The sequence below is a fragment of the Paroedura picta genome, chromosome 8 (assembly GCF_049243985.1).
Source record: "Paroedura picta isolate Pp20150507F chromosome 8, Ppicta_v3.0, whole genome shotgun sequence".
Classification (NCBI taxonomy): Eukaryota; Metazoa; Chordata; class Lepidosauria; order Squamata; family Gekkonidae; genus Paroedura; species Paroedura picta.
Genome location: NC_135376.1, coordinates 27,984,176 through 28,011,790, shown reverse-complemented (window position 1 = coordinate 28,011,790; position 27,615 = coordinate 27,984,176). Strand labels below are relative to the sequence as shown.

The 27,615-nt window shown below is 42.7% G+C and overlaps 1 protein-coding gene across 2 annotated transcripts in view; it reads right to left on the bottom strand.

The window, feature by feature from the left end:
• DNER (delta/notch like EGF repeat containing) overlaps positions 1 to 27,615 on the bottom strand; it is a 149,403-nt gene that overhangs the window by 41,398 nt on the left and 80,390 nt on the right. For both annotated transcript variants that reach the window (XM_077348830.1, XM_077348831.1), the window contains exon 5: positions 15,962 to 16,107. In XM_077348830.1, the coding sequence (XP_077204945.1) occupies positions 15,962 to 16,107 (146 nt within the window). The remainder of the gene's footprint in view (positions 1 to 15,961; positions 16,108 to 27,615) is intronic.

Sequence of the window (27,615 nt, the reverse complement as noted above, 5' to 3'; positions counted from 1 at the left end):
TTTTGGAACAATAGTATTGTTTATATGTTATTGTTAAAATCATTTTCATTAGCAAGATATACTGACTGATAGGGTGCCTGATGCAAAGGAACATGACCTCTTTGCAGAACAATCTCAGAACATATTCCTGAACATATAAATAAGCCAATCATCAACATTTCTTGAGCCTCTTGTGGCGCAGAGTGGTAAGAAATTCTGTCTGAAGCTATGTCCATGAGGTTGGGAGTTCGATCCCAGCAGCTGGCTCAAGGTTGACTCAGCCTTCCATCCTTCCGAGGTTGGTAAATGAGTACCCAGCTTTCCAGGGGGTAAAACGATAATGACTGAGGAAGGCACTGGCAAACCACCCCGTATTGAGTCTGCCATGAAAACGCTAGAGGGCGTCACCCCAAGGGTCAGACATGACCCAGTATTTGCACAGGGGATATCTTTACCTTATGCCAACATTTCTTGCCATTTATTCTTTCAAAACTAGCAATGTTTTCCAGTTTTGATTATATTTATTGAGTCAGTGGTATCCTGGCAGAGAGCTTTAGAATTATAGAATCATAGAATCATAGAGTTGGAAGGGGCCATACAGGACATCTAGTCCAACCCCCTACTCAACACAGGATCAGCCCAAAGCATCCTAAAGCATCCAAGAAAAGTGTGTATCCAACCTTTGCTTGAAGACTGCCAGTGAGGGGGAGCTTACCACCTCCTTAGGCAGCCTATTCCACTGCTGAACTACTCTGACTGTGAATTTTTTTTCCTGATATCTAGCCTATATCGTTGTACTTGTAGTTTAAATCCATTACTGCAGTCCTTTCCTCTACAGCCAACGGGAACAGCATCCTGCCCTGGATAAACCAGCCCTGTTCTAACCATGAAATCGGAGCTCTGGGGCTGTCACTCGCTTGTTGCTGGGATTAGTGCCTTGAGGTGGCAATGGACCTTTTCACTCCATTAAGTAGTAACAGCGCTAGTGGAATTAGAGGAATGAGAAAGAGGCATAATCTCCTTCCCCCTTCAGATACCTCTCATCAGAGAAAAACTGAAAGCAACAGAGTATAACTCTTTTTGCTATTTTCAATTTCACAGACTCCAACAGGGCTTAGAGGAATTATAATCTTACGCTGCATTCCCTCCTTCATTTGAAGGGGTAGCATGTTGGTGTAGAGGGCATAGGAGGAGGAGAAGAAGAAGAGTTGGTTCTTATATGCCGCTTTCCCCTACCTGAAGGAGGCTCAGAGCGGCTTACAGTAGCCTTCCCATTCCTCTCCCCAGAACAAACACCCTGTGGGGTGAGAGCGCACTGATATCACTGCTTGGTCAGAACAGTTTTATCAGTGCTGTGGCGAGCCCAAGGTCACCCAGCTGGCTGCATGTGGGGGAGCGCAGAATCGAACCTGGCATGCCAGATTAGAAGTCTGCACTCCTAACCACTACACAAAACTGGCTCTTAACCAAAATCCTGAGTTAGGCCAACAAGAGAGAAAGTACTATTACTCTGTGGATGCAATTTTAGTTAACTATAAATTTTACTACATTTAAGTGAAATTAATGAATGTATATTACTAGTTCAATGGGACTTGTTCGCAGGAAAGTGTGTGCAGAATTAGAGTCTTAGGTGGCCCAAGTGTCATTGATTCCAGTAGGGCTTAAATTCACCTAATTGGGTACTAGATTATCAGTGAGTTCATGTCTGAGCATTGGCCAGAATTTGCTGGAAATAATGTGTACTCCCATCCAGTTAGTCATCCTAGGCCCTCCTTCCTTTCCTTTTTTCTATCAAGCATAGGAATTCATTCTAATTAAAGATAAGAATGTTGAGAAATATCAATTACACCATTACAAAGAGGGCAACAAAAATCAGTACATCAATCTCAATTAAAATGTGAGCCAATAATGCACTCAGCAAGGGTAGAGTTTATGTCACAAAATGATGTATGGCAACAATATACTATAAATTGCACAGAATAATATATTGAAAAAATATATTGACAATGAGGCCTGTCTCAACATTTCCAGCATAAAATTTCAGACAGATAATAACACGCCAACAAGTTATTATGAAGAGATGATTAGGTACCATTAGCAGTTATTAGGTATGCTACTGTCATTTTTCTTACATCCAGAGTTACGTTTTTAGTGACATGTACTCATTTATTTGAATGGTGCAGAATGAAGACTGCACATTGACATAACCCTTGTTTAAATGCTACCTTTAAAACTTCCAGGAAATATTCAAATAACTTTTTAAAGACATTTTTACTTACTACTTTTCTTCATAAGAGTTAAAACAAACACAATATTTTAAGTGTGATGGCAGGAGATTTTACTTTCAAATCGCATCCGTCAAATGTCTGTTTGCACCCCTCTGCTTGCAGCAAAGAAATGGGCAAAGGAATGTCTGTAGCCATTATTAACTAAACTGATATCACTGTCACTGGAAAATCCATAGTTCAAGCATTTTTGTTATGTTTCTAATTCTACGGGATTGGATCCAAAGTCATCTGAGTGGAGCAAAGCTTGTGTGATGGGGTTCCCCCAGCCCTGCAGCTATTTAAGATTGCTGAAATTCAACTCCTGGAGACCTACTTGTTATCAGAGAGAATGCATGGAGTGTTTTATCCAAGGAGGTGTAAAAGCAGCCACAGTACAGTTCTTATCTCAGAGAGGAAGTGGGAGAAATGAAAGCAGAAAGGATAGCAAGGAAGTTGGAGAGAGATATTACCTATCCTCTCCTGCTTGGAGATGTTACCTAGTTAAGCTCTCCTAAGCCATCACTTTAGCCTCAGTTTTACCTTCTGCCACTTAGTCAGCTGAACTTCCTCATCTGGTCCAGTCCTATGCCCAGACGTATTCCTCCCCACCATAACAAGAGAGTACCTTTTTGTAAGTATCATTCCCTTACCATTCCAGAACTCCAAGGTCATATTCAATCTGCAGTATCATGATACATATAAGAGCTAGCATGGTGTAATGGTTAAGTGTGGCAGACTCTAATCTGGAAAGCTGGATTTGATTCCCCACTCCTCCGCATGAAACCTGCTGGATGACCTGATCCAGTCACAGTTCATTCAGAACTCTCAGCTCCAGCTGCCTCACAAGGTGCCTGTTGTAGGGAAGGCAATTGTTTTAAGACAGCTTAGGGTAGAGAAAAGTTTCTTCCTTTCATCCCCTCCTCTTACTCTCCCATGCCTTCCCACTGCCTCTCCTCCTTCCTGCCCCAGCATTCAGCTTTCCTCAAACTTTATTCCACCTACTTTTCCTCCTTTTGGTTCTGCTTGAGGGGATCTCCATGCTTGAGGCTTACTGAGACATCACACATGAATCCCCACAATGCTAAGTCTCATTCCTTGCCTGGCCAAGGGAAAGCATATCTAGGGCCATTCTGCACCAGGATCTATGTTGCAAATTGGTTGCGGAAGGAAAAAACGCCATTTTAAATAGTGGAATTCGTTGTTATGCATACCTGCCTTTGTAGTGGAATCCAGTTGCGTTTCTATCGTTTCCCACAGGTTTCCGGTCTCGGCAAAAATCACTAGCCAGGAAGCGATATTGCCGAGCTTTGTCCCGCCCCTGGCCGTCAAGCAGCCAATGGGCGGCCATCATCACGCTCCCAAAAAGCCCCTTTCCCTTTAAGGAAGGTTTAAAAAAACCCACACATGTTGCAACGAATCTGCGTTGATTCGTTGCAACGGAGAGACCCGTCTAGCTAGCAGGTGGTGTTTGAGCTGCCGTTTCATCGTTGCCACGCTCCCCCCGTGTGGCACGGGCGCGATTTTTGGCTGAAAATAGAGTGAAAAATAAAGGGAAAATAAACCAGAAAACAGGGCTGTGTCTTGCTTGGTGCTTGGTGACTTAAAACAGTTCTGGGGAGGGACTGCAGCCAGGGAAGCCTCGCTGGGTAAACAAAGGCTCGCCAGTGCGTTGATCTCCGCTCGCTTCGAGAAAAAAAAAAGGCGATCGCTTCGCCGGAAGATCAGACGAGAGAGCCAGGGGGAGGGACTTTGCAGAAACCGCAACAATGGTAATGCACAGAACTTTCCCGCTAGTGTTGCAGATTGGTTGCAAGAGTGTAGTGCTTTCCGGAGGGTGAATCCACTTTTTGGGATTTCCCTGAAAGCGCTACAACAAAGCGCTTTTTGCGGATCGGTTTCAGGAGTGTTGCAGATTGTCAACGACGTTGTGCATAACAGCAAATCAGTAGCGATTTCAATTTGCAACCATTGTGCAATTTTGAACGTGTGCGGAATGGCCCCTAGTGTAAATAGGTCAGCTTCTTATTGCCTATTCTTATTCCCCAGTGTTCTGTGCTATGTAAGTGAAGGATTTATTAATCCCCTTAGTGTATTCCTCAGGTCTTGTGTTTTCTGTGCTTGTCTTTCTCATCCTTTCTTTTTCTGCCAATATAGATCTAGTTCAGTTCAAGGTTGCCATCAATATCTTCCCTCCTCAGTTCCATCTGAAATGTTACTCCCAAGATTCTGCTTCTGATTACATAGACTTGGGATCTCTTGCCTTGAGATTAGGAGTTGCACCTATAAAAGCCACATATGTAATTCCCCCTCAAATTCCTCCCTTCATATTCTGTCCAGTCTCCCTCTCTTAAGCTCCTGAGCTCTATCCTTTCCCTTCTCTCACAGTTTATCTAAGAATAGAAGCTTAAATAACCAGAAGGCCTGTTTTTCCTCCCACATATATGCAGTATCTCAGATGCAAGAGCTACGGAAAACTACATGCCCTAGGATCTATGCAGGTTAGAACCTCAGTTAACATTCTGAGGTAAACAGTATTTGATAATGCATGCCAGCATCATGAGCTTTTAACATTCTGAACTGGGGAACAGCAAACTTCAGCAATATCACTAACACCATCCTATGGTATATTGCCAACATTCTTACTTATTTCCCTTTCATATTCCAGACCTTAAACCAGAAAGCTATACTATATGAATGCAATTGCACAGACACCTTTGTGGCTTAGATGGTACAACATTAACTGCAACAACATCCTAACTTCAAAAAGAAGCATGGAGCAAATGATTAGTCTGACTGTCTCCCAGTGGTTTCTTAGCACAGGTGGCCTTAAAATTATTTTATTACTGTTCCTAGATTAAATAATGTTGCAGTCTTTATGGAATGGCAAAGTGAAATGAGTTGAAAATAGTGTATTATTGTGCATTTGGAGGTCTTTGAACCTAAACTGTAAAGACCTTAAGCGTATAGTTAATCAAGTCTTCATGCTGACAGCAGAAGCACTGATTGCTAACACTAACACTTGTTTACAGTGAAATTCCTTTTGGATCTCTTTTTAACTGAACATATTTGAATGCTGGAAGGTTACACTGTACAAAAAGAAAAGATTATGAATAAAATCAAAGAACAAACTTCAAAGATCATACTGGAAAGTTAAAGGGAAAGTTAAATTTTGCTATGCAAAAAAAGGAGGGCATTTAAATTGTAGGAAGCTTATGCTATGACTGATTCATTCAATATACAATCTTTAGTAGCTGATTGCAGCATCTGTAGGAAAATTAGTAAGCCATTTCTGGGCAACTCTCATCTAAGGTGAAGAAAAAGTGGCAAAAAGATCTCATGCCTAATTAAGCTTGAATATCCCACAAACTGGCTGATTAAACGTTACCCTTTACAGTAGCTGTAATTCATATTTTCCTGGCTTAAATTCCAGATCTGCAAATAACTGATTACAGAATCTTACCAAACAGATTTGTTGAGGAAATTTTTAAGAAAGAGGGCAAAGAACAATATGTCGGCTGAGTAAATGTTCAGCATAAATTGAGGGTAATTATTATTTAATGGGATTCTGAGGGAATGGGACTTGGAAGCTCCAACCTCTGTTCACATGGGAGGAAGAAAATTATGCAACCACCCTCACCTTTTCCACATGAGCAATTTTCAGGGGCTCTGTGCTTGTCTGGTTGCGGGGTTAATTCCCACTTCCTGATAACATAGGCTCTTTCCCTTGGCTATCACATGGTTGCTGAGAGTCTGGCCATTAGCTACCCTGTGATTAGGGAACACGGATAAATTCACAGTCCCTTTCTTTGCTGCAGGGGACAACAAGCTGAAAGTTGCAGCAGGGCTGTCAGGAAGGGAAAACTCAGCCTGTCCCTTTCCCCACTCTCCAAACCACTCACCCATCCACAAGCGTCACTCCATCCTCCGTCCCCCACCCCCTATTTTCAAAGGACTTTTCAAAACCTGCTTCTGCAGGTGCCTGGAGCTGTGCTGCAGAGGCAATCTTTAAAAAAATAAATAAAAGGCTGGAATTACATTGCAACACAATTCCACTGTAATGAAATTATACCCAGTCCACTTCACGTTTGCATGTTACAGTCATGCTTAGGTGGAAGGGTGACCAGAGCTGAGGGGGAGAGACACTGAAAGGGAGCCCATCTCTAATCTCAGGAGACTGAAAGATGCTTGTTCAATAGGAGGTTGACGTGTTCTATGCAGAGGTCAAACTCGTTCTTCCCCCACTCCAACTTTGTATTTTCCAACATAAGATGTGCCTGCAACCAAGTTTGCTGAGACCCCCTTCTCTGCCTCAGAACTGTGATACCACTACACAAGCTCAAAAGGCAGCCCCACTGCTTTCCCTAGGCTCCACAGTGCAAACTCTCAGTCCATCAATATAAGTTTTGAACTTTGGCATTAGTATTGGGGTGCATTTATGGAAATTACCACCCACACATTTAAACAAATCTGTTCAAATGTTTGAAAAATGAAGTATTTAAAGAAAAACAATAGTTAAATCCAGATAACAAACATAATTCCATGGTGTTTTCATGCAGTGACTTAGTAAGGTCTTTAATAGTAGATTTGTTTAGCTACAGTTGTCCTGATAAAAAGTTTGGGACCTGAGTGGTAACTGTGGAGCCTAAGTGAAGCATATGTGTGAGTACTGGAAAGAGGGATATATTGGGGGGAACAAGGCCCATGTAAAACAAAATTTGAGTCCAGTGGCACAAAAAAGATACCAACTGTATGCATAAAACTTTGTTGGTCTTATAGGTGCCACAGGACTCAAATTTTGTTCTGCTGTTTCAGATGAACACAATTCAAGGTCCATGTAAGTTACACATGCAAGCTTGCACAAACCTAAGCCATTATTATTTTCCTTTTTTTTAAGGTTCTCCTAACAAATCTTTAAAAGGTAAGTATGTTTGGAAAGTTGGATGTTTCATTGGCCAGTGAAACTGCAGATCCATGCAGCCTGCCTTGGTGGTCAGCCATTTTTATACACAAAATGCAGCCAAGTCCAAGGGAAGCGACTGCAGTGAGAGAAATCAGGCAAAATCCTTCTCATAGCAGTACTACCAGAGAAGAACTTGCTCCATTGTCAGCATAAAATACAAAAGAAGGACAATGTCACCTGATTTCCTCTCCTCTCCAAAGCCCACATCCCTTGCTGTAGTGCATTTTTAAGAAGGTTTTTCAGTGCTTAGCAGTGGAATTTGAGATTGTGCAGAATCCTGCTGAGGGAAAGTTAAGGTAGGGAGGGTCCCGGCCACCGTTCTTTCCATGAGTTTTCCCCACAGAATCAAACTCAAAGACTCTACCACATTTATCCCTGGAAAGTACGGGAATATTTGCATGAAGAAAAAAGGGGGGAGGGGCAGCACATCCCCTCATATTTAATGTTTAATTTTTCTCCATAGGGCTTCATAACACTGTACATGTGCATTAGCATCAGTCATGTCCTATTTAGTTCCACAGATTTAAAGCACCTTGTCAGATTCGACGCATCATTCTATAAAGCTACCATGCATACTTTTATGTCTGATCATGGCTCTAAATGTTATACGATATGCATTTTAAAGAGAGAGTGACATTCTATTCTTGCTTGTAATTCCCAAATGTGTTCCATGATGAGATGCTTTGTTATTTTCTGTGTAACACTGAATAAACCACCATGAAGAACATGGAGCAATGTGCCCAGTGGATCTGAAAATCACTGATATACTCTATAAAGCCACTCCAGGGTCAAGCCATGCTCAAGTTGCAAATTCTCCTTTTCTACAACAGAATCAGGTTTCTTAACTAATGTTCTATCATTGGTGTTCACTGGCATATGCCCTTGGGCAGTCATCAAAAACTCAAGTAATTGTAAGGGGCAGTCTGCCAATATCCTAAAAAAACACATTAAAATCAATTCATCTCCTCATACCTTCATTCATCCTAGAATTCTAGATTTATGGAGCCTTTCCAAACAGAACATCCCAGCCAGCTCTTATTCTTCTTTCCCACTTCTCCAACAAGACAGATTTGCAAGAATTAAAGTTGACAAGAAGGTATAATTTATTATACACATATATACTTTACTATGGTGTAATTATTATGATGTTCTACTGTTTTCAAAACAGATTTTATATTACATCAGATGGAAATGGTTGTAAGTTATTAATGTGAATAGTAAAGGAGACCTCTTCAACAGCACAACAGTAATAGCACAACAGAAAGATTTTTCTCAGAATAACTACACCAGAGATCCCAGTTCATAGGAAATTTCACCAGTCCAGAAATTTTGGGTTATGTACCTGAATGGCACTACAGATTTCATGATAAAATATTGCAAAATTTTAGTTCTGTGGTCAGTTCCAATTTACATTTATTCAAACCTGGAAACAGTAAATTAGATAGTTATGTGAAAGCTGAGAAGGGGAGGAAAGGATGAAAGAGATGAGCCAAAGCATCTTTCCAGTTAATGTACATGGCTCCTTTGCAAATGAGCGGGTTAAGAACATAATCAATGGAATAATGGATAAAAAGATAAAGGTATCCCCTGTGCAAGCACCGAATCATGTCTGACACTTGGGGTGATGCCCTCTAGCGTTTTCGTGGCAGACTCAATACAGGGTGGTTTGCCAGTGCCTTCCCCAGTCATTATCGTTTTACCCCCCAGAAAACTGGGTACTCATTTTACCAAACTCAGAAGGACCGAAGGCTGAGTCAACCTTGAGCCAGCTGCTGGGATCAAACTCCCAGCCTCATGGTCAGAGCTTCAGACAGCATGTCAGCTGCCTTACCACCCTGCACCACAAGAGGCTCTAATAGTAAGTAACAAATCACCAAACCAATTATTGCTAAAATTTAGTTCTGTGATCAGGTTCAAATATTTCAAAAATTTACTTTTTAGATTAAACATACCTGAAAGGATATCCTAAGCAAATATCCTTCTAAGCAAACTGACTTCGAAGCCAACTGTTAGGTAGCAAATTTCCTGGTAAATTCTGTGCAGACAATTTGCCTTAACCTTCTGTGCTCTTTACCCAAGTGCTTGTGAGCTCATCCCAGCCCGTGAGCTTAGTACAGTTGGCCCAAATCAATACTTGGATGGCGGATTACCAAGAACAACTGGGGTTGCTATGCAGAGAAAGACAGTGGCTAATCACCTCGGCCCATGTCTTGCACTGAACACCCCATGAATGAGTCAGCTGTAACTCGATAGCACATTCTTCTTCTTAGTAGATTTTTGTTCTAATCATTAGTGTTGATACTGAAGGTCAAAGGATTTCTGAACATCTAACAGTTTCTGTGCCAAGGTCAATGCAAAGACCACTTTAGTCTGCATTCTCCTACTGTACCGTAAATGCTGCTTGAACTATTCTAGGTGACAGCAACTGCAAGGAAAGCACCTTTTTCCCTTCCTGAGAATATCTGATAGTACTTGTATCTATCTGACTTGATTAAGCTTCATCTCTCTCAGTTCTTTGCTTTGAACTGTGAAATGTCTGGGCTGAGCAAGTTACAAAATAACAGGAGCAAAACTACAACATCTACATACAATTCAAGGAACTAAATATTTGTGTCAAACAATCATGTTTCCTGCATGCAGTGAACATGATGAAGAATAAAGTGAATATGTAATCGCCTAATTAAAATGACAAAATCAATTGGTCTTCAGGCTCAGGAAAATGAAGTGAAAATATGTGCTGGAATCAGAAGCACAAAATCACACAGGAATTCAAAACTCATCCACTACAACCTTTACAACAGTGGTCCCCAACCTGCGGGCCGCGGCCCGCTGCCAGGCCGCGAAGGCCATGGCGCCAGGCCGCGGCTCACTCTCCCTGCCCCCCCCCCGCAGTAAAAAACTTCCCAGGCCGCAAGCTTGCGGCCCGGGAAGCTTCTTACTGCGGGAGGGCGGGGAAAGGGAATCGGGGCCGATGTGCGGGCGCAGCTCGCGGGGCACGGCCCAATGTGCGGGTGCGGCCCAATGCGCGGGCGCGGCTCACAGGCGCGGCCCGATGTGGGGGGTGCGGCCCAATGCGTGGCCGTGGCCCGCGTGGGCGCGGGCCGCACCCCAATGCCCTGCCGGTCCCCAACCTCAGAAAGGTTGGGGACCACTGCTTTACAAGGCACAGATTCTTTACTCTCAATTGAACAGAATCATCCATGTTTTTTTTTCATTTTATAAACACTATTGGAAGTAGAATTCTCAAGGCACATGGTTCCATTATTCAAAGCTTTTAAAATTACGAATCCAAACGTACTATGCTATGTCAGGAAGTAATTGGATTCTTTTTTATTAAGAATTTTTAAAATGGCACTAAAAATTCAGAACAAGTAGAAATCCCCATCTTTTCCCAGGCTCCAGTGCTATGCATATTTTACAAGGAAATGAGTCCCACTGAACTAAGAAGGCAAATGTACATAGACTTGGATTCCTGCTTTATTATTTCAAAAACCTGTATATTGTATTCCTTACAGTAAATTCATGTGTTTTCTGACATTTCACTTCCAAATGTAGTCTTCTTCCATCAGAAACAGAATAGATTCACTGTCCATTTTGATGGCTAGTAAGTTCACGGCCCTTACTCCACAAAGCAACAAAAAAGGCTCTCAAGGATGCTGTTGCTAAATAAGCAACTAAAATGGGAGTGTTGACAGAAGGAATTGTTTGGCCAAACAGAGCTCCTCTTACAGGGAAGGGATCCCAAGCTGTGAATCACTTTAAAGAGAAGTTCTAGCACTACAACTGGAGTAGAAGCAAACTGAAACCAAAACCAAGCCATTTCAATACTGGCATAATACAAATTAATTATACATTGGTTTAGAAAATTGATATTCCACCTCTTCAGAAACCTACTTTTAGGTGGCTCACACCATGTGAATGAAGTTTCCAAGCCACATTCAGTGGCAGGTCTATACAGAATGCACTGTAGCTATCTGGTATAAGAGGTTACAGAACCATAGATAGCACAACTAGTTCAGCTACTATGGGATGCAGTTCCTGAAGATCAAGGATAACACTTGCAACAGTCCAGCTATTTTTGTCAGAAAGGCTGCGTCCAGTGGAACAACCCAAGCGGTCACCTTGGGTACCAAGTTGGCGGTGGTGGCACAGGAGAGTAAGCTGCAGTTGTTAACTCCCAGCATGCCCAGCACTGATGAGCTGCACAAACCTTCTGCACACATCCTCCCAACTCATGCTAGCACCTTCTTGAGCCCCTTGGAGCCAGGGTGAAACACAGAGTGAAACATGGGGTGATACACTCGTGCAGGTGTCACTACTGCCCAACACCAACAAACTGCAGACACCTTTGACATCCCCTTGAACAGTGGTCCCCAACCTTTTCAAGGCTGGGGACCGGCAGGGGAACTGCCCGCCCGTGCATGCCGTGCATGCGTGGCCTGGCCGCGCATACGCACATGCGCCATGCGTGGCCAAAATCGCGCATGCACTGCACTTTCGCGCATGCACGCAAGTGCCGCGCATGCACGATTTCAGTCACGCATGGCGCATGTGCGCAAGCGCTGCCCTGATTCCCTCTCCCCCCTCTCCCACAGTAAGAAGCTTCCCGGGCCACAAGCTTGCGGCCTGGAAAGTTTCTTACTGCAGGGGGGGCGGGGAGAGGGAGCTGCGGCCCGGCACCATGGCCTTCACGGCCCGGCACCAGGCCGCGGCCCGCGGGTTGGGGACCACTGCCCTTGAAGACAGAGCAGGATACATAGAGGAAATACATGCAGTCCTTCCAATAATACTGCCACCTCACTGCTGTCAAGAACTGCTGGGAGTACACAAGAGTATGATCATCTAGCCCCCATGCTGCTACTCCCTACTTCGACAGCAATTGTATGAACATGCAGTACTCTGCTCCTTGTGCCAGGCTTCTATTGTTTCATCAACAATGCAAAGACTGGAATGTTTTGTCTGATTACTTTGTTGTCTATTTACTATGTAGTAACCGGTTGACTTTTTGACTACTTATTAAATGTGTATAACATTTGCATATATATGTTTTGCTGCCTGTTTTACAGAGGACATTTTGCAGATACAATGATATCACAATTAAAGCTTATATTTTTTCTTATTACTGTTGGTTTTGTACTATACAATGTAAACTTAATCCTTTTATGGTTATTTAATTTTTTATGACACATGGGTAACTGCCACTGTTTTACTACTTTACTCACAGAGTTTTCTTCTTTTAATTCCACCGACTACCTCTGTGTCATCTTGTTGCTTATTATTTTTTACCCCTGATTCCAAGACAGCAGCTGTATGAACATGCAATATGCATATCCTTGTGCCATGGTTCCATTGTTTCAGGCAGAATAATGAATTGAGCAACCAAAACAAGAACCTGTGTTGGCTCTAAACATCAACCTGATAAAGTTCATGCAGAGAAACTTGTGTAAAATATCTTTTCATTTATTCTGATAAACCTTGTGAAAGACAGAGTTTCCGGAGTGGGTCTCTGTTTCAAATTCTTCTACAGACAAGGTCAAATATTATGAGTTGTTCCACAAAAGTAATCTTTACCAATATACATGACCTTAGGAGTCTTACTTGCTGCAGCATGCACCTGTGCATGAATGAAAGTGGTAAGGGGGGAGGAAGGAAGAGAAGGGAGTCTGTGGGCCTTTTCGCACGGGGATCTTTGTTGCAAATTGTTTGCGGAATGAAAAATTGCCATTTAAAATAGTGGAATTCGTCGTTATGCATACCTGCCTTTGTAGTGGAATCAGTTGCGTTTTTTAGCGTTTCCCACAGGCTTCCGGTCTCGGCAGAAATCGCTAGAAAGGAAGCGCTATTGCCAAGCTCGTCCCGCCCCTGGCCGTCAAGCAGCCAATGGGCAGCCGTTAGCATGCTCCCAAACAGCCCCTTTCCCTTTAAGAAAGGTTTAAAAAAAAAAAAACAGACCCATAGCAACGAATCTAGGTAGATTCGTTGCAACGGAGAGACCCATCCAGCTGCCTAATGTGAGCTGTCGTTTAATTGTATGATCGTTGGCACGCTGCCTCGAGTGATAAACCCCCCCCCCTCTCACGGGCCCGATTTTCGGCTGAATTAATGTGTAAAAAATAAAGGGACTTTATTTCAGCAAACGGGCTTTTATGTGGTTTGTGCTTAGTGACTAAAGGTGAAGGACTGAAGCCAGGGAAGCCTCTAAACAGAAAGAGGCTCGCTGGTGCGTTTATCCCCGCTCGCTCGGAGAAAAAAAAATGGCGATCGCTTCGCCGGAAGTTTGGAGGACAGGCTCAGGAGGAGGGACTTTGAAGAACCAGCAACAATGGTAACGCACAGGTCCTTAGCGCTACTGTTGCAGATTGGTTGCAGGAGTGTATCGCTATCCAGAGGGTGAATCCACTTTTCTGGATTCCCCTGAAAGCGCTACAACGAAACGCTTTTTGCGGGTCGGTTTCAGGATTGTTGCAGATTGTCTACGACGTCGTGGGTTATGGCAAATTAGTAGCGTTTCCAATTAGTAACCATTGTGCTATTTTGAAGCCATGCGAAATGGCCCTGAGTGTTTGCACGGGAGGGAGAGGACCCTAACCAAGTAGCCCGAGAGCAAGTATGTGTCCCACATACTCTCTGAGAGTCAGACTGTCAGTAGAATTTTTCCCTGAGTTTCACTACTGTCAAACTTAAGTAACGAGAAGGGTTCCATAACACTGTTTGAAACAGCTTGCAGCTGCCTTTTCTTGCTTTACGCAACCCACTTCTCTGCTGAGCTAATGGAAAATAATGATTCTATTTTCTCTTTGCCTAAGCTTTAATTTCCACTCAATCCCTCACAGGTTTAAATCTGGAACTAGGTCAGCAAAGCATTCTGTACAATTCTTGTTCCATCCGATTTGTAATACTGACCTATCCAGATCTAATCAATGCTTCTTTAATGGTGATGAAGAATATGGTGTTCCTTCTGAGCTACTGACTGATGGAACTGATTCTAAATGACAGAATTATTTTTTTTTCTGTAAACTGTATGGAAGTGATTCAGAGTAGAGAGCAGAAGAACAGATAGGCGAGTTCATTTTTCAGGAGAAAATAAGTAAACATGACCTTTTAAACCAGGGATCCCAAACATGGTCACAATAGGAGCCAAGGTACTCACCAACACCTTTTCTGGCACCTGCAAAGTATTTTAGGATGTGGGTGGGGCCAGATAGGGCTTTTGTCCAGCAAGGCTTCTGACTGATGGCTGGAGATTTGGTTAGCTGTGCAGATTTGTTAAAATGTCAATTTGATGGCAGCTGCCACTACAGCACAAGGAATTGCATTGTGCTACAGAAGTAAAGCTGTGGCGATCATTTTGTGGCATCTTAGATGCCAGCCATTTTGTGACACCCATTCTCTTGCTGCACCCACCATACTATGACAGAATTCAAAATGTGCCCACAGGCTCAAGAAGGCTAGGAACCTGTGTTGCCAAAAGAGCTGCAGGCCCTTGGGAACGGAACCATAACAAAACTATTGAGCCAGCTGTTGAATGCACTTGCATTGATTTGTTTACAGCTGCCCTCTATTTTGTTTAATTTGGACAGCATCATGCAGTGGTTAGACAAAAGAAACTCAGGTTTAATTCCCCACTCTGCCAGAAAAAGTGACCTTGGCCCAGACAGTGTCTTGGCATATCTTACGGCACAGTATAGTTGTTATGAGAATAAAATGGAGCAGAAGAGAACTACATTTAAGGTCACTTGAATGGCCATTAGGGTGAAAAAGTTGGGTATATACATATATGTATATGAAGGTAAAGGTAAAGGTATCCCCTGTGCAAGCACTGGGTCATGTCTGACCCTTGGGGTGAAACCCTCTAGCATTTTCATGGCAGACTCAATACAGGGTGGTTTGCCAGTGCCTTCCCCAGTCATTACCGTTTACCACCCAGCAAGCTGGGTACTCATTTTACCAACTTTGGAAGGATGGAAGGCTGAGTCAACCTTGAGCCAGCTGCTAGGATTGAACTCCCAGCCTCACGGGCAGAGTTTCATACTTCATGTCTGCTGCCTTACCACTTGCGCCACAGGAGGCTCTACATATATATATATATACATGTACACCCTTAGCCGGTTCCAAATCTCCAGCTGGCTGCTGATCTTTCATGCTACTCTGAGAAAGAGTATCTAGCATGTCCCCCCCTGCATTTTTCCCCATTTGTAAGGCCAGCATTGGTAACTTTAGTTGACACTCAAAATAGTTTGCCCCCATTCTTTTAGAATTCAGCCGCTACACGAGTCATTACATGGAGGTTGCCTAGGGTCAGCTTCAAGGCTTGAGGACAATTTGCACAGTTTCTGAAATCAGTCTATGGATGACAGTGTGCTTTTATTCAGTAGGGGAAATAACACTTGACTAAATGACATCTGGTCTTCAGGAACTGCTATAGTCCACTTTGGTCTGCTGAAGGAGATCTACAGTGTATCTTAGTTTTTATGGAGATAAGCAATGGCATGCACACCAGCTGCATTCCCCAACTGGTAGCTGTAGGCAGCATAAAAGGCACATGTCTTCCACTGCCTTTAGCTATTTTTCCTCTGCAGTAGACTCAACAGACCGGCTGTATCTGTTCCTTCCTCTCAGTCAGGCTATCAATCATAATTCAGTATCTCTGCCATTTTTACGCCACATTGGTGGAAGCTGTAAACAACAATTTTAACCTCTTTACAACCTTCTCTCCCTCTGTACTCCCTAGAGGGGACATAATGACTCCTCTTACCTCAGATGGTTTTGTGATGCACCTTCCTTTCCCTGAACACTGAAGGTCAACTGACTGGCTTCCTGTCGGCAAGCACCTGCTGAGTTTCACTATCACAGTCAAACGCAAAGCCACAATGCATTTGGCAACAGAATCATTCACAAAACCTGAAGAAAAAAGATGAAGTACAATATGGTTAGTTTTATATTCATTAAAAAGGAACCCTTTATTGTAAAATCACTGATGTGACAGAATGAGACATACAGATTTTAGCAATCAGTGGATTTGACGTACCCCTTCAGATCCTACAATTATTTCAAAGTCGTTTGGACCATATGTCAAATTCATTTAAAAACTGAGGAGAGTTTTAGAAGTTGTTTGTGCTATGGTACATGGGTCTGGTGCTCAATGGAAGAAAAAGGCCAGTGAGTCTGCAAAGATCATGGGATAACTTCAAGTGGTAGCTAGCCACAGCCTGGGATGGATTTATAGCCAACTCCTTATTTATATATTATTCATAAGAATCAAGGATCCATATGGGTCATTAATACTGATGATGGATGATGAATGTAGTTACAAGTCATCTCACGGCAGGAAAGAGCCACTTAAAAATAACTGATTAGAAACAAATAACAGCTGATGCAAGGACAGAATATCTAAATATATGATTTGACAATAACATATGCAACAGCATAAATGTTTAGGTGATGGGATCTCCTCTGACAGTAGGCAAGATGTAGGAAATCAGCTTCTTCCTTGTGCAGAACACAATTTCTTCCTCTTTTTACTTTATGTACATCATATATGGAAATGAAATGAAAAAATGTTCACTTTCTCATACTGTTTTTGCTCACCTGAAGCTATAACCTATTTGCTTTACAACTGCTGACATTACTTAATATGACTGAAATACATACATAAGGATTTCTTTCAGTCAAAACAGCAAGTGTTTGGAGAAAGAGATTCCATTTTATGTAAATTAATCCAATTATGAAAAGGAGCAGGGAATTGAGACAAAAAAACAGTATTGAGCTTTTGCCTGTTTCTAAAAGCAATCTGAATGAGGAAAACCTAACATTGTCTTTTCAATTTAAATCCTAATGTTCTTTTCCCATATAAAGTTAATAATGTTTGCATGGTTAATGGAGCTAATCCAAAATTCTATAAACTTAGACATTTGCAATGGAAAGTGCAGTTTAGTGGTCACCTGCAGCTCTTCACTCAAAGAAGTTCAATCCATCACCAACAACTTACAACCTCTAGTAAATAATGCCAGTTGTCTTTCACAAGTACTGGGCGGGGGGGGGGGGGCAAACCTTTTCTTTCCCCCAAAAAAGATTGACAGTGAGGGGGCCAGACACACTTCCCTGGGGAAGTTATTTCATGATTATGGGGTTGTCATCAAAAAGGGCCTCTTGAGTCCCCACCAGATGAGCTTCTTTGAATGATGGAACAGTCTGGAGAGCCTTTCTCTGCAATCTTAATTGCAGGAACACAGGACTAATTTGTAATTCAGATACTCCACTAACAAGCCAGATAGGCTTTTGAAGGATAAAATCAACATCTTGAATTGAGCTTCCAAGGAGACCCATAGCCAGTGCACTTGTTATAATATCAGGGTCTTATGCCTCTGAAAGCTGGTCTTGATCAGCAGTGCAACTACAACTTTCTGCACTAGCTACAACTTCCAAAGAGTAACCCTAAATTAAGCATATTGGAATAATCCAGTCTAGATGTAAGTAAGGCATAGATCACTGGCTAGATCTGCTGACCCAGTAACAGAAGCAGTTGATGCACCATTTGTAGCTACAGGGCAGAGCAGTAATCCCCAACATTATCTTCTGAAACTGCCCCCCTGGATAGGACTCATACCACCCTAACATGGTTCCACTTACTCCCACTGTTGAGAGGCAGCTCAGTAGTATACTATATTCAATAGTATTGATGACCACTGAGAGATCCAGCAAAACTATCAGGGCCACATTGACCCTGTCAAGTTCTCGAAAGAGATCATTCACCAAAGCGACAAAAGCAGACTCTGTTCCAAATCCTGGTCTGACAACCAATTGAGATGGACCCAGAAAACTGGTCTTTTTTCGAGAGCTCCTTGAGATGAGAAACAACAACCCACTCCAGCACTTGCCCAAGAACAGAATCACAGAATCACAGAATCATAGAGTTGGAAGGAACCTCCTGGGTCATCTAGTCCAGTGGTCCCTAACCTTTTTATCACCAGGGACCGGTCAACGCTTGGCAATTTTACTGAGGCCTGGGGGGGGGGCTTGTCTTTTGCCTAGGGAAATCGCCACCTGAGCCCCTGCTTCACTTGCTTTCCCGCTGGCGTCCCTGACTTCCTGCCACCCGCTGGGTGACGCTGCCAGTAGCAGCTGCGCAGTGCCACACCAAGGGAGAGCCCCAGCCATGGTGGCCGCTGGTGATCACCAAAGGTGAGCCGGCAGCAGAGTGGCAGAGCAGCCCCCGAGGCGGCAGCCAGGGAGGAGGACCAGGAGGAGCCGCGGTCCAGTACCAACTGATCCACAGACTGGTACCGGTTCCCGGACCGGGAATTACAGACCACTGATCTAGTCCAACCCCCTGCACAATGCAGGAACTCACAAATATCTGCCCACCCATGGTGACCAGAAACTGGCTGGAAATTTTCCAACTTAGCAAGGCTCATGGAAGTTTTTTTTTCAAAACAGTTCAAATCACTGCTTCCTCAAGCAACTTCTGCTCTCAAGGAAGGATTTACCACTCCCACTTACGAACTTAGACAACTTTCATCAGCCAGGAAGGACAAGGGCAAGAATATAGATGATAGATCTCACCTGTCCAAGGATCTTGTCCAAATCTTTGGATATTTATAATCCTCAATATGTCATGTGATCTGGATAACTGAATTATTGTCTTCTATAAGCCTGCATTAATTTTCCTCAGGACTTCAACTTCAGGACTTTAAAACACAAGAAAAAAATGTCTCCCCCTCCTCAATTTTGCTAGTTTGTGTTTAAACAATTAATTTGTCAGGCAAACTGGCCTGAAAATAAGCAACTGATGTCTCCTGAGAATAAAATAGTAATAATAAAACCCCCTTGTATAAACAGGAAAAGTGCACAGTGAAAATTAGCTTCCAGCTTCAATATGAAATATGATTACCTATTACAGTCAGAAATGACATATCTGGACAAGACTGGATTTTTTCATTATACTTTAAAAATTATCTTCAGGTTCACTTTTCTGAAGCAGACAATTTACATGCTCTTCAGGAGAGCTCCTGAAGGAATTTTAAATCAGCTTCCTTTTTTTGTGTTTCATCCCGTTAAAACGAAGCCTTTGGCAAGCCGTTAAAATTTATTCTCACCAGAATTTCACATTTGCCTGCCATTTTTTTATTCCCTTGGTTAATTTGACTAAAACATGCCTATTGCTTCTGAACTGCATTAGCAAACTGCTATCTATTTTTAGCTTCAAGGTAGAAAAATCATTTTAGAAACATATTTACACTTCCCTTTTTCTGTAGGAACATAATGCTGCTAGTTTTAAAATGAAAGGTAATTCGGTTGAGTTTAACTCAGTGATCTGTCCAATGCAGTTTAAATATAATGAAATCAAACACATTCATGTCAAAGAACTATGAGCTGACATAACAATATAGGGGCAATGAAATAATACTTTTATTAGCAGATAATTTGAGTAAGGACATTCTTTTTGGATGGGTTTCCTTTTTAGCTTTTCTGTAGTCTTGAGGGTAGAGCTGATTATGTCGAATTTGCTTGGTATTGGTCTTCTCTAACACCAGATTGGAAGAAATAAATAAATTCATATGGAACTACAAGAGACCTAGGATTGCTTTTAAGATTTTACAAGATGACAAATCTAAGGGAGGTTTGGGTGTAGCTAATCTAAAACTATCATTCTACAGCAGCACTGACGTGGATTACAGAATGGATTAACAGCCCTTAAAACCAGATATTTTCTTTCATTTGTCTCTTTGGTATATACCCTGGTTGGTCCTCATGTATAACTTCTGTTATGCATTTCATAAGTCTTTTAGCTTTTAGTAAATATTTTGTAGTCAACATTCAGCAAGGAAATTGGCTTATAGCATTGTGGTATTAACATATCAGTTCCTTCTTTGGGAATTAATAATATATACGCTTGTTGCCAGGATTCTGGATATGTTTCAGTATCTCCATTGATTATTTCATTTATTGTTTGTTGCAGGAGTATGGATACTTCCAGCTTCATCTTTTTATAAAATTCAGCTGCTAATCCAGCTGGACCTGCTTCTTTACCTGGTTTCAAAGATGACATAGCCTCATCAATTTCTTGAATCGTAATAAACTGGTTTAAAATTTTTTGGTGCTCTTGGGTAAAAATTTTTTAGGGGTATCCCATGGATAATCGTGTATCTTGGATTCCTCAGATCATGGGGCTTCATAAAATTACTTGAAATAATTCAGAAAGCATTGCCGTATCCTCTCCTCAGGGCAGTATTCTTGGTTTTCGACTCTTATTAGGGAGATGGTCTTTTTGGCTGCTTCTTTCCATAGTCTGTATGCCAGAAGTTTTGCCCGACTTATCCACAAATACAAATTTTTGTTTCAAAATATAGATTTTTTCCCCTTATTTCTTTAGTCTCAAGGATGTCTCTTTGGGTTCTGAAGTTTCTAATTGATTTTAATAGGTTTTTAGATGGGCTTTTCTGGTGTTTGTTCTCCAGGGTTTGCAATTGATTTACAATATTTCATAGTTCTCTCCTCTTCTTTTTTACAGAAGTGTCCTAACTGATTAATCTTCCTCTTACAAAGGCCTTGCCTGCTTCCCAGATGGTGAAATGTTTCATACCTTCTGTTTGGTTGAGTTGGAAAAATTCCCTTAATTCGGCCTGAGAGGTTTCTAACCTTCTAGTATCTTCTAAGATATAATCACTCAGACAGCATCTCCTCCTGCCTTTCCTTTGTCTATACATTGCTACTTGCAAAGGTGCATGATATTTCAGTATCTGTCACTTGAGGTGTTAAGCTCTGAGAGATCCAGCATTGGTCAATTCTCAAATATGACTTACAATAGAGTTTAGATCTCAATTTCTTTTTGTTAACTAGCCACCTTCTGTTTTCTCTTTTCTGTTGCTGCCCAAACAAAGCAGTATTTCTTGAAACTGGTAATGACAAAACTCGTAGACTCTGCGCTTCGTGTATGGTGACCAGATTGTCCCATTTTTGGAGAGACATCTGGGGGTACCTGGCAAATTGTACTTATGTTGAAATTAATATATATATATATTACAATACTATTTTTGCATTCTATGCATTCTATGAAACTTTTTGTTGGCCCATATAGACCAAATTTTTAATCAAGAACCGCCCCTTCCCTGGTCAATGGTATCCCGCTTTACCAATATTAAAATCTGGTCACCTTAGCTTAGTGCACACTTAACATTTTCAGGTGAAAGACAGTTCTGTTCTCCTGAAAGCAAAAAAGATGCTGAAGAGGCAGGAGAGAATATTCTTGTAGGAAAATCCCAGAATTGAAAACGTGAAACACTCCCCTCCTCTACTATTCTTCTATTCCCAAGGTCACAGTAACACAGAGGAAGAAGAGTTAGTTTTTATGCCCCACTGTTCAATACCCAAAGGAGTCTCAAAGTGGCTTACAATCACCTAACCTTCCTCTCTCCACAACCTGTGAGGTAGGTGGGGCTGAGAATGCTCCGAGAGAACCGTGACTGGCCCAAGGTCACCCAGCAGGCTGCAGGTAGAGGAGTGGGGAATCAAACCCGATTAGAGGCCACCGCTCTTAACCACTACACCACGCATGCTCTCCCACAAATGACTACATGTCCCATCTAGTGTATATTCACATCTCCATATTTAGAACTGGAACAACAGCTTTAGAAGCATCCTCTTGAAATTTCCAATGTGATAATTAAATTAAACCATATTTGCTTTACAATGTAATATGCTTTATATGTGGATTAATTACTCCCTCTGAATTTGGGCACAAAGAGAAATGTCTGCTACAGAGCTTACCTCTGACGTATATTGAATAATATATGTTGCAGCTGCTGTAACATGAACAATGCAATAAAATCAGAATATCTTTATTTTCATTTTATGTTTTATTTCTGTGCCTGGCTTGCTAAATACGTCAAGTCAACTATTTAAATAGCTTTTGAATACTTTAATCGAATTTGACATATTCATGTAATTCATATTTTTTGTGTGCTACTTTTACTACTTACTTAAAGATAATTTGCTGCGAAATTGGCTTAGTGCCCAGAGCAAATTATTTATGGCTGTTAGCACAAGATTATTTGTACAGTTAAGGAAGTTAAACATGAACTGCAAAAGAATCACAATTCTTACGAGCACATTATATAAAGGCCTTCACACCTTCTATTTGTTGTGTGCTTGTCTCCATGCTCTTTTGTGGCTCTTCTACTTTAGATGTAAGTTCTTCTTTAAATTCAACCACTTCTTTTTAAACTTCTGCCACTTCTTTCTTTACCTCCACTACTTCCTTCTTTACTTCAATGAAACCTTTGTTTAGTTCTGCTTTGGTTTGCCAGAATTCCAATGTTAGTGTACCTAGGCCTTCTAGAATTTTTTTTAATTTGAACTTGTATTGGGTCTCCCATATCTTCACCACTATCCTCCTTATTAGTGGGGTTTTTTTGCTTTCCCAGTCGCCATATATAAAGGCCCCAATGTGACTGCTCTGGAATTGCCCTGTTTGAAGAGGAAGGGGATTAGATAGTCACCAATTTCCCTTTTTCAAGATGGTTGTTAATATAATTGGCAAATCAATCCTAAGAAAACTTCTCTTTAAGTAAGCCTCGATGAATAGACCTTAGTAGAATTCAGAGTAGACCTGCTTAAAATTTCTCCTTAAGCATTTAAGAGTTCTCGTGTCCTTATAGACTCCCTTGCGGGGTCCCCCAGGGCGCGGTTCTCTCCCCCACCTTGTTCAACATCTTTATGCACCCTCTGGCCCAGCTGGTGCGGAGCTTCGGGCTGGGTTGCCATCAGTATGCTGATGACACCCAGCTCTATCTCCTAATGGACGGCCACCCGAACTCCCCCTCCCCGAAACCATTTGCCAGATGTTTGGAAGCAGTGACAGAATGGTTCGAGCAGAGTTGCCTGAAACTCAACCCCTCCAAGACGGAGGCTCTGTGGCTGGGAAGAAGGGGGCAGGAACAGGAAGCGCATTTACCCACCTTGGCGGGAGCGCAACTTACCATCGCGCACCAAGCCAGGAATTTGGGGGTGACCATCGACACCTCCCTGACTATGGAGGCGCAGGTCAAGAGAGTAGCGGGCCAGGCATTCTTCCACCTTTGCCAGGCCCGGCTACTAGCGCCCTACTTGTCCCCTGACCATCTGGCCACAGTGATCCATGCAACAGTCATCTCCAGATTAGATTTCTGTAACTTGCTCTATGCGGGCCTGCCCTTGTCCTTGATCCGGAAACTTCAGCTAGTGCAAAATGCAGCTGCAAGGGTCCTCACTGGCACACCTTGGAGGGCCCACATACAGCTGGTGCTGAGGCAGCTGCACTGGTTGCCAATTGCTGTCCGGATCCGGTTCAAGGTTCTGGTTCTAACCTTTAAGGCTTTATGCGGGTTGGGACCCACATACCTGAGGGACCGCCTGTCACCCTATGTGCCCCGCGGGGCTCTATGCTCTGCGGGAGAAAACCTACTGATCATTCCCCGCCCCAGAGAAGCACGCCTAGCCTCAACCAGGGCCAGGGCTTTCTCTGTCCTGGCCCCTACCTGGTGGAATGAGCTCCCGGGTGAGCTGTGGGCCCTGCGGGAGCTGTCAGCATTCCGCAGGGCCTGTAAAATGGAGCTCTTCCGCCAGGTCTATGGTTGAGGCTGGGATTAGCAAAAAAGAACATTGCCCCCCTGGGGGTTTGAAGTAGTCATCATTACCCTCCATCCCCCAATGCCCTTGTTCGGGTAGGGGAGAGTGGTATTTTCTGCCGTGTTGGGTATTTTAATAGTCTTTTAACGGGGGGTTTAATGGGGGATTTTAGGACTATTGTTACCCGCCACAAGCCTGTAGGGAGTGGCGGGAAATAAATCAAATCATCATCATCATCATCATCATCATCATCATCAGTTTAGTTATCCATTGGTCAGTGTGTTATGTAGCACCATTTGTCTACCTAAATAGTAATATTGCTGACCTCCATGCCAGTCACAAAAGAACTAAAATCAGGCCACCCGCAGACAAGATTTCTACATACTTATGGGGACTCCCAAGTATTCAGAAAAATTAACCAAAAGGACAAATCAAAGAATTTTAAAAATGAACCTGATGAGGACTGAATGAAAGCCCAATTAGACCTTTCAGTTATTGTGAGTCTGTCATGGGGGCTTGCAGACACATTTAGGCTTGGGAACTCCTTTTCCAACTGCCACAGCAACCCTATGTGGCCCAGAACTGCAACAGACATTACTTGCTCCATTGGAGGAGCTCCACCTGCACTGAGGGGCTTCACATGCACCCTCAGTGTCACAGTTCCAGGCTGACTTAGGCCTCGCAATTTTAAAAGGAGTTCCCAAGGGGAACACCACAGTTCACTGTGTTTGTGTGTTTCTGTGGAAAACACAGATGCCATAACATTTGGCAAGGTTCAAGGGTGGCTAAAGAAATGGGAAAGTTAGCTTGTTTAGGTCTCTGAAATTATTCCCCCATCCAGGAATTCCTCATGGGGCTATTACCTTAGCCAGTACATATATGAATATACTGTGTCTTGTGGCATCTTAAAAATAAATAAGAAGAAAGGAGAGTATTTCAGATGTTACAAAACTCTTAGATTAACAAATCTCCTTTGGACCGATTATGCATGGCAGCAGCCATGCTGGGCTACCTATGGTTCCCATGATTCCCATGTAAATACAGGGGATGATTTCCCCGGCACACACAGTCCATCCCGGAGTTGTGCAAACAGGGGGCATGGTCTCACTTCCACATGGGTTGAATTATGTGACAATGCAATTACACCGTCGTGGGAGGTTTAAAAATGCCCCGTTTGGCTCTGCAGTGTTGTAAAGCTGACCAGTGTTTTTTATGTCCCTGCTGGCACACTGTAAGCACGGGTCTTTCCCTGTGTGCATGGCTGCCAATGGCAGCTGTGGCAAAAAAGGGAACACAGTGTTCCCTTGCCATAGGGTATTGGAGGCCCTAAAACAGACCTGGAAGGAGGCAGGGCCAGTGTTGACATTGTGTACAAGTGGGAATCTGCCCTGCTGCCATGCGAGTGCCAGCCCAACCTTCTCCCCTCCCCCCAACCAGGCATAATCAGTTTCTCTGGGAATGTATATATACCTATGCAAATTAAGGGCCATCGTGTCTAGAATTCTATCCTTGACAACTTGTTCCTCTGACAGGAAACTTCTCACACGGTGAAAAACATACCCTTGTTCTGAGAGCACAGTTCCAGATTTAGTTCCAGATTATTTGGCTCTAAATACTTAACAATCAATTTTCCTAGTATGAAATCTTCTGGGCCAGAAAAAAAGCAGTAAAGCTTCAGGTGAGGATAGCTGTATTTATAGGCACAGATAAGTTGCACAATCAAATCAGAAGTTGTTCCTTGGTAACACCAAGATAATATGCATTATTTCTAGTATACATATTGTTTGTTCACTGAATCACTAGATTGGCAAATTAGTACATTGGCTCAGACTCCTGCTGAATTCCTTTCAGTGGAGTCTAAGCATCTTAAAGAAAATGTTAATTTCATTAATTAGATATCAAGAGGTAATATATAAAAGCAAATGATTTACTTCCCTGGATCATTTGGTTTTAGAGCATCAGAATTATTTGGAAAGACATGCAAGAAATAATTTACCAAGCTAAGAGTACAATCCTGTTCAGAGTTACTCAGTCTAAACTCATTGAAATCAATGTTCAAATAACCTAAATTTTGCAGCACTGCGTCAGAATCAGGCTGCTGTATGCTGAAGATCAAAGAAAAATATGCACTGATCTTGTAGAACGTGCTCATTTTAATGAGAGAAAAGATTAAAAGAAACTAATAAAATATTATTTGACAGAATTAATTAATGTAGAAATTCACAAAACGCTTTTCAAAACTCATTCATTCAGGCAGGAAGATACCTCCATTGCACTTTTTACATTTCTCAGGCAAATGAAAACATGATTTCAACAACTTGACCCAAAACAGCAAAGTAATTTTGTAATGTATAGGTGGTTAAAATCTAGTTTAGTTTGCCCTTTCTTCCTCTCCCTTTGCTGAGATATAAATAATTCTGGTAACATCTTATATCATGTGAGGGTAGAAAGAGAGACTGCAAACCATGACAGAACAGGGGATCAGACGGAAGGTGAAGAACTATAGCATAAACAGTGGAATGGAACCTAGATGAGTAAGCCCCACCTTGACAGTCACTGGTGCACGTAACACTGAGAAACATTTCCTATATTAGTTTTTTTCTTGATATTGAGCAAAAAGTCATGTCTTCCTTTAAGATTTAAGCAATGTGGGTTTTTTTTAAAGTAACACTGCTACAAGCAAGGGGTCCTGACTCACCTATGGCATCATTTGCAGTACTGTACAAGGGGAGAGGCCGTGGAGGCAGTGGTGGCCAGATCCAGAAAGGATGGCTGGCCACATAGGAAGCTGAGGGACCAGGTGGCTGCAATGGTGTGAAAGTTCAGGCTCACCCCTCTCCAGGATGGTCTGAAATTGGGCCATGGAGAGTGGGACAAAATTCCTTATCATAGCCATCCTCTGGTCAGATTGGTAGGAGCAGCATTATTGGAATGGGGCCATCTGCCCAGAAAGAGTTGATGTTGCAGTGGTGGTGGTAGGGAGGAGGAGGAGGAGGAAGAGGAAGACAGTTGGTTCTTATATGCTGCTTTTCTCTACATGGAGTCTCAAAGCATCTTATAATCCCTTTACCTTTCTTCTCCCCACAACAGACACCCTGTAGGTGAGGCTGAGAGAGCCCTGATATTACTGCTCAGTCAGAACAACTTTATCAGTGCTGTGCTGAGCCCAAGGTTACCCAGCTGGCTTCATGTGGGGGAGCAGGGACTCAAACCCGACTCGCCTGATTAGAAGTCGACACTCATAACCACTACACCAAGCTGGTGTAGGATGATCAGCAGACTGGGTAAGATTATGGAAGACATGTGGAGTCAAAGAATCTGACATCTAGAAATTGTACACTGCTTGGGGGTCCTGCATCAGATGGCATTCACCTGTCAACCTGGAGGATGGACAAATAGCTACATGGGATTCAGCAAGGCCTGTGGACCTGGCTGCAGCTGTAGCAACATTGATGGAAACCAGGCCTGGGGACGCCCAGCTCTTGTGGCAGTATCAGCACAGGGATGGATCCATTTTAGTGAAACTGGCCTGTGTGCCCATTTACCCTGTGCGTGGAGATCACCTTAAGACATCTTGGGGTGAGGGTTTTCAAGGGGCATGTCCAGCTTGGGGGCTGACAAGAGGTGATCCTCATGCCTAGATGGTGGGGGAGACCACTCAGCGGCAATCATCCTTGTGGAATCCAACACCTGTCATTCCACAGTTCCCTCCCCCCCATCAGGTAAGCTGGGGTGGGCCAGGTACATGAACTGGCAGATGGGTCAGTTGATGCTAGGATCTAGTTGTCCCATTCTTTGTCAAGA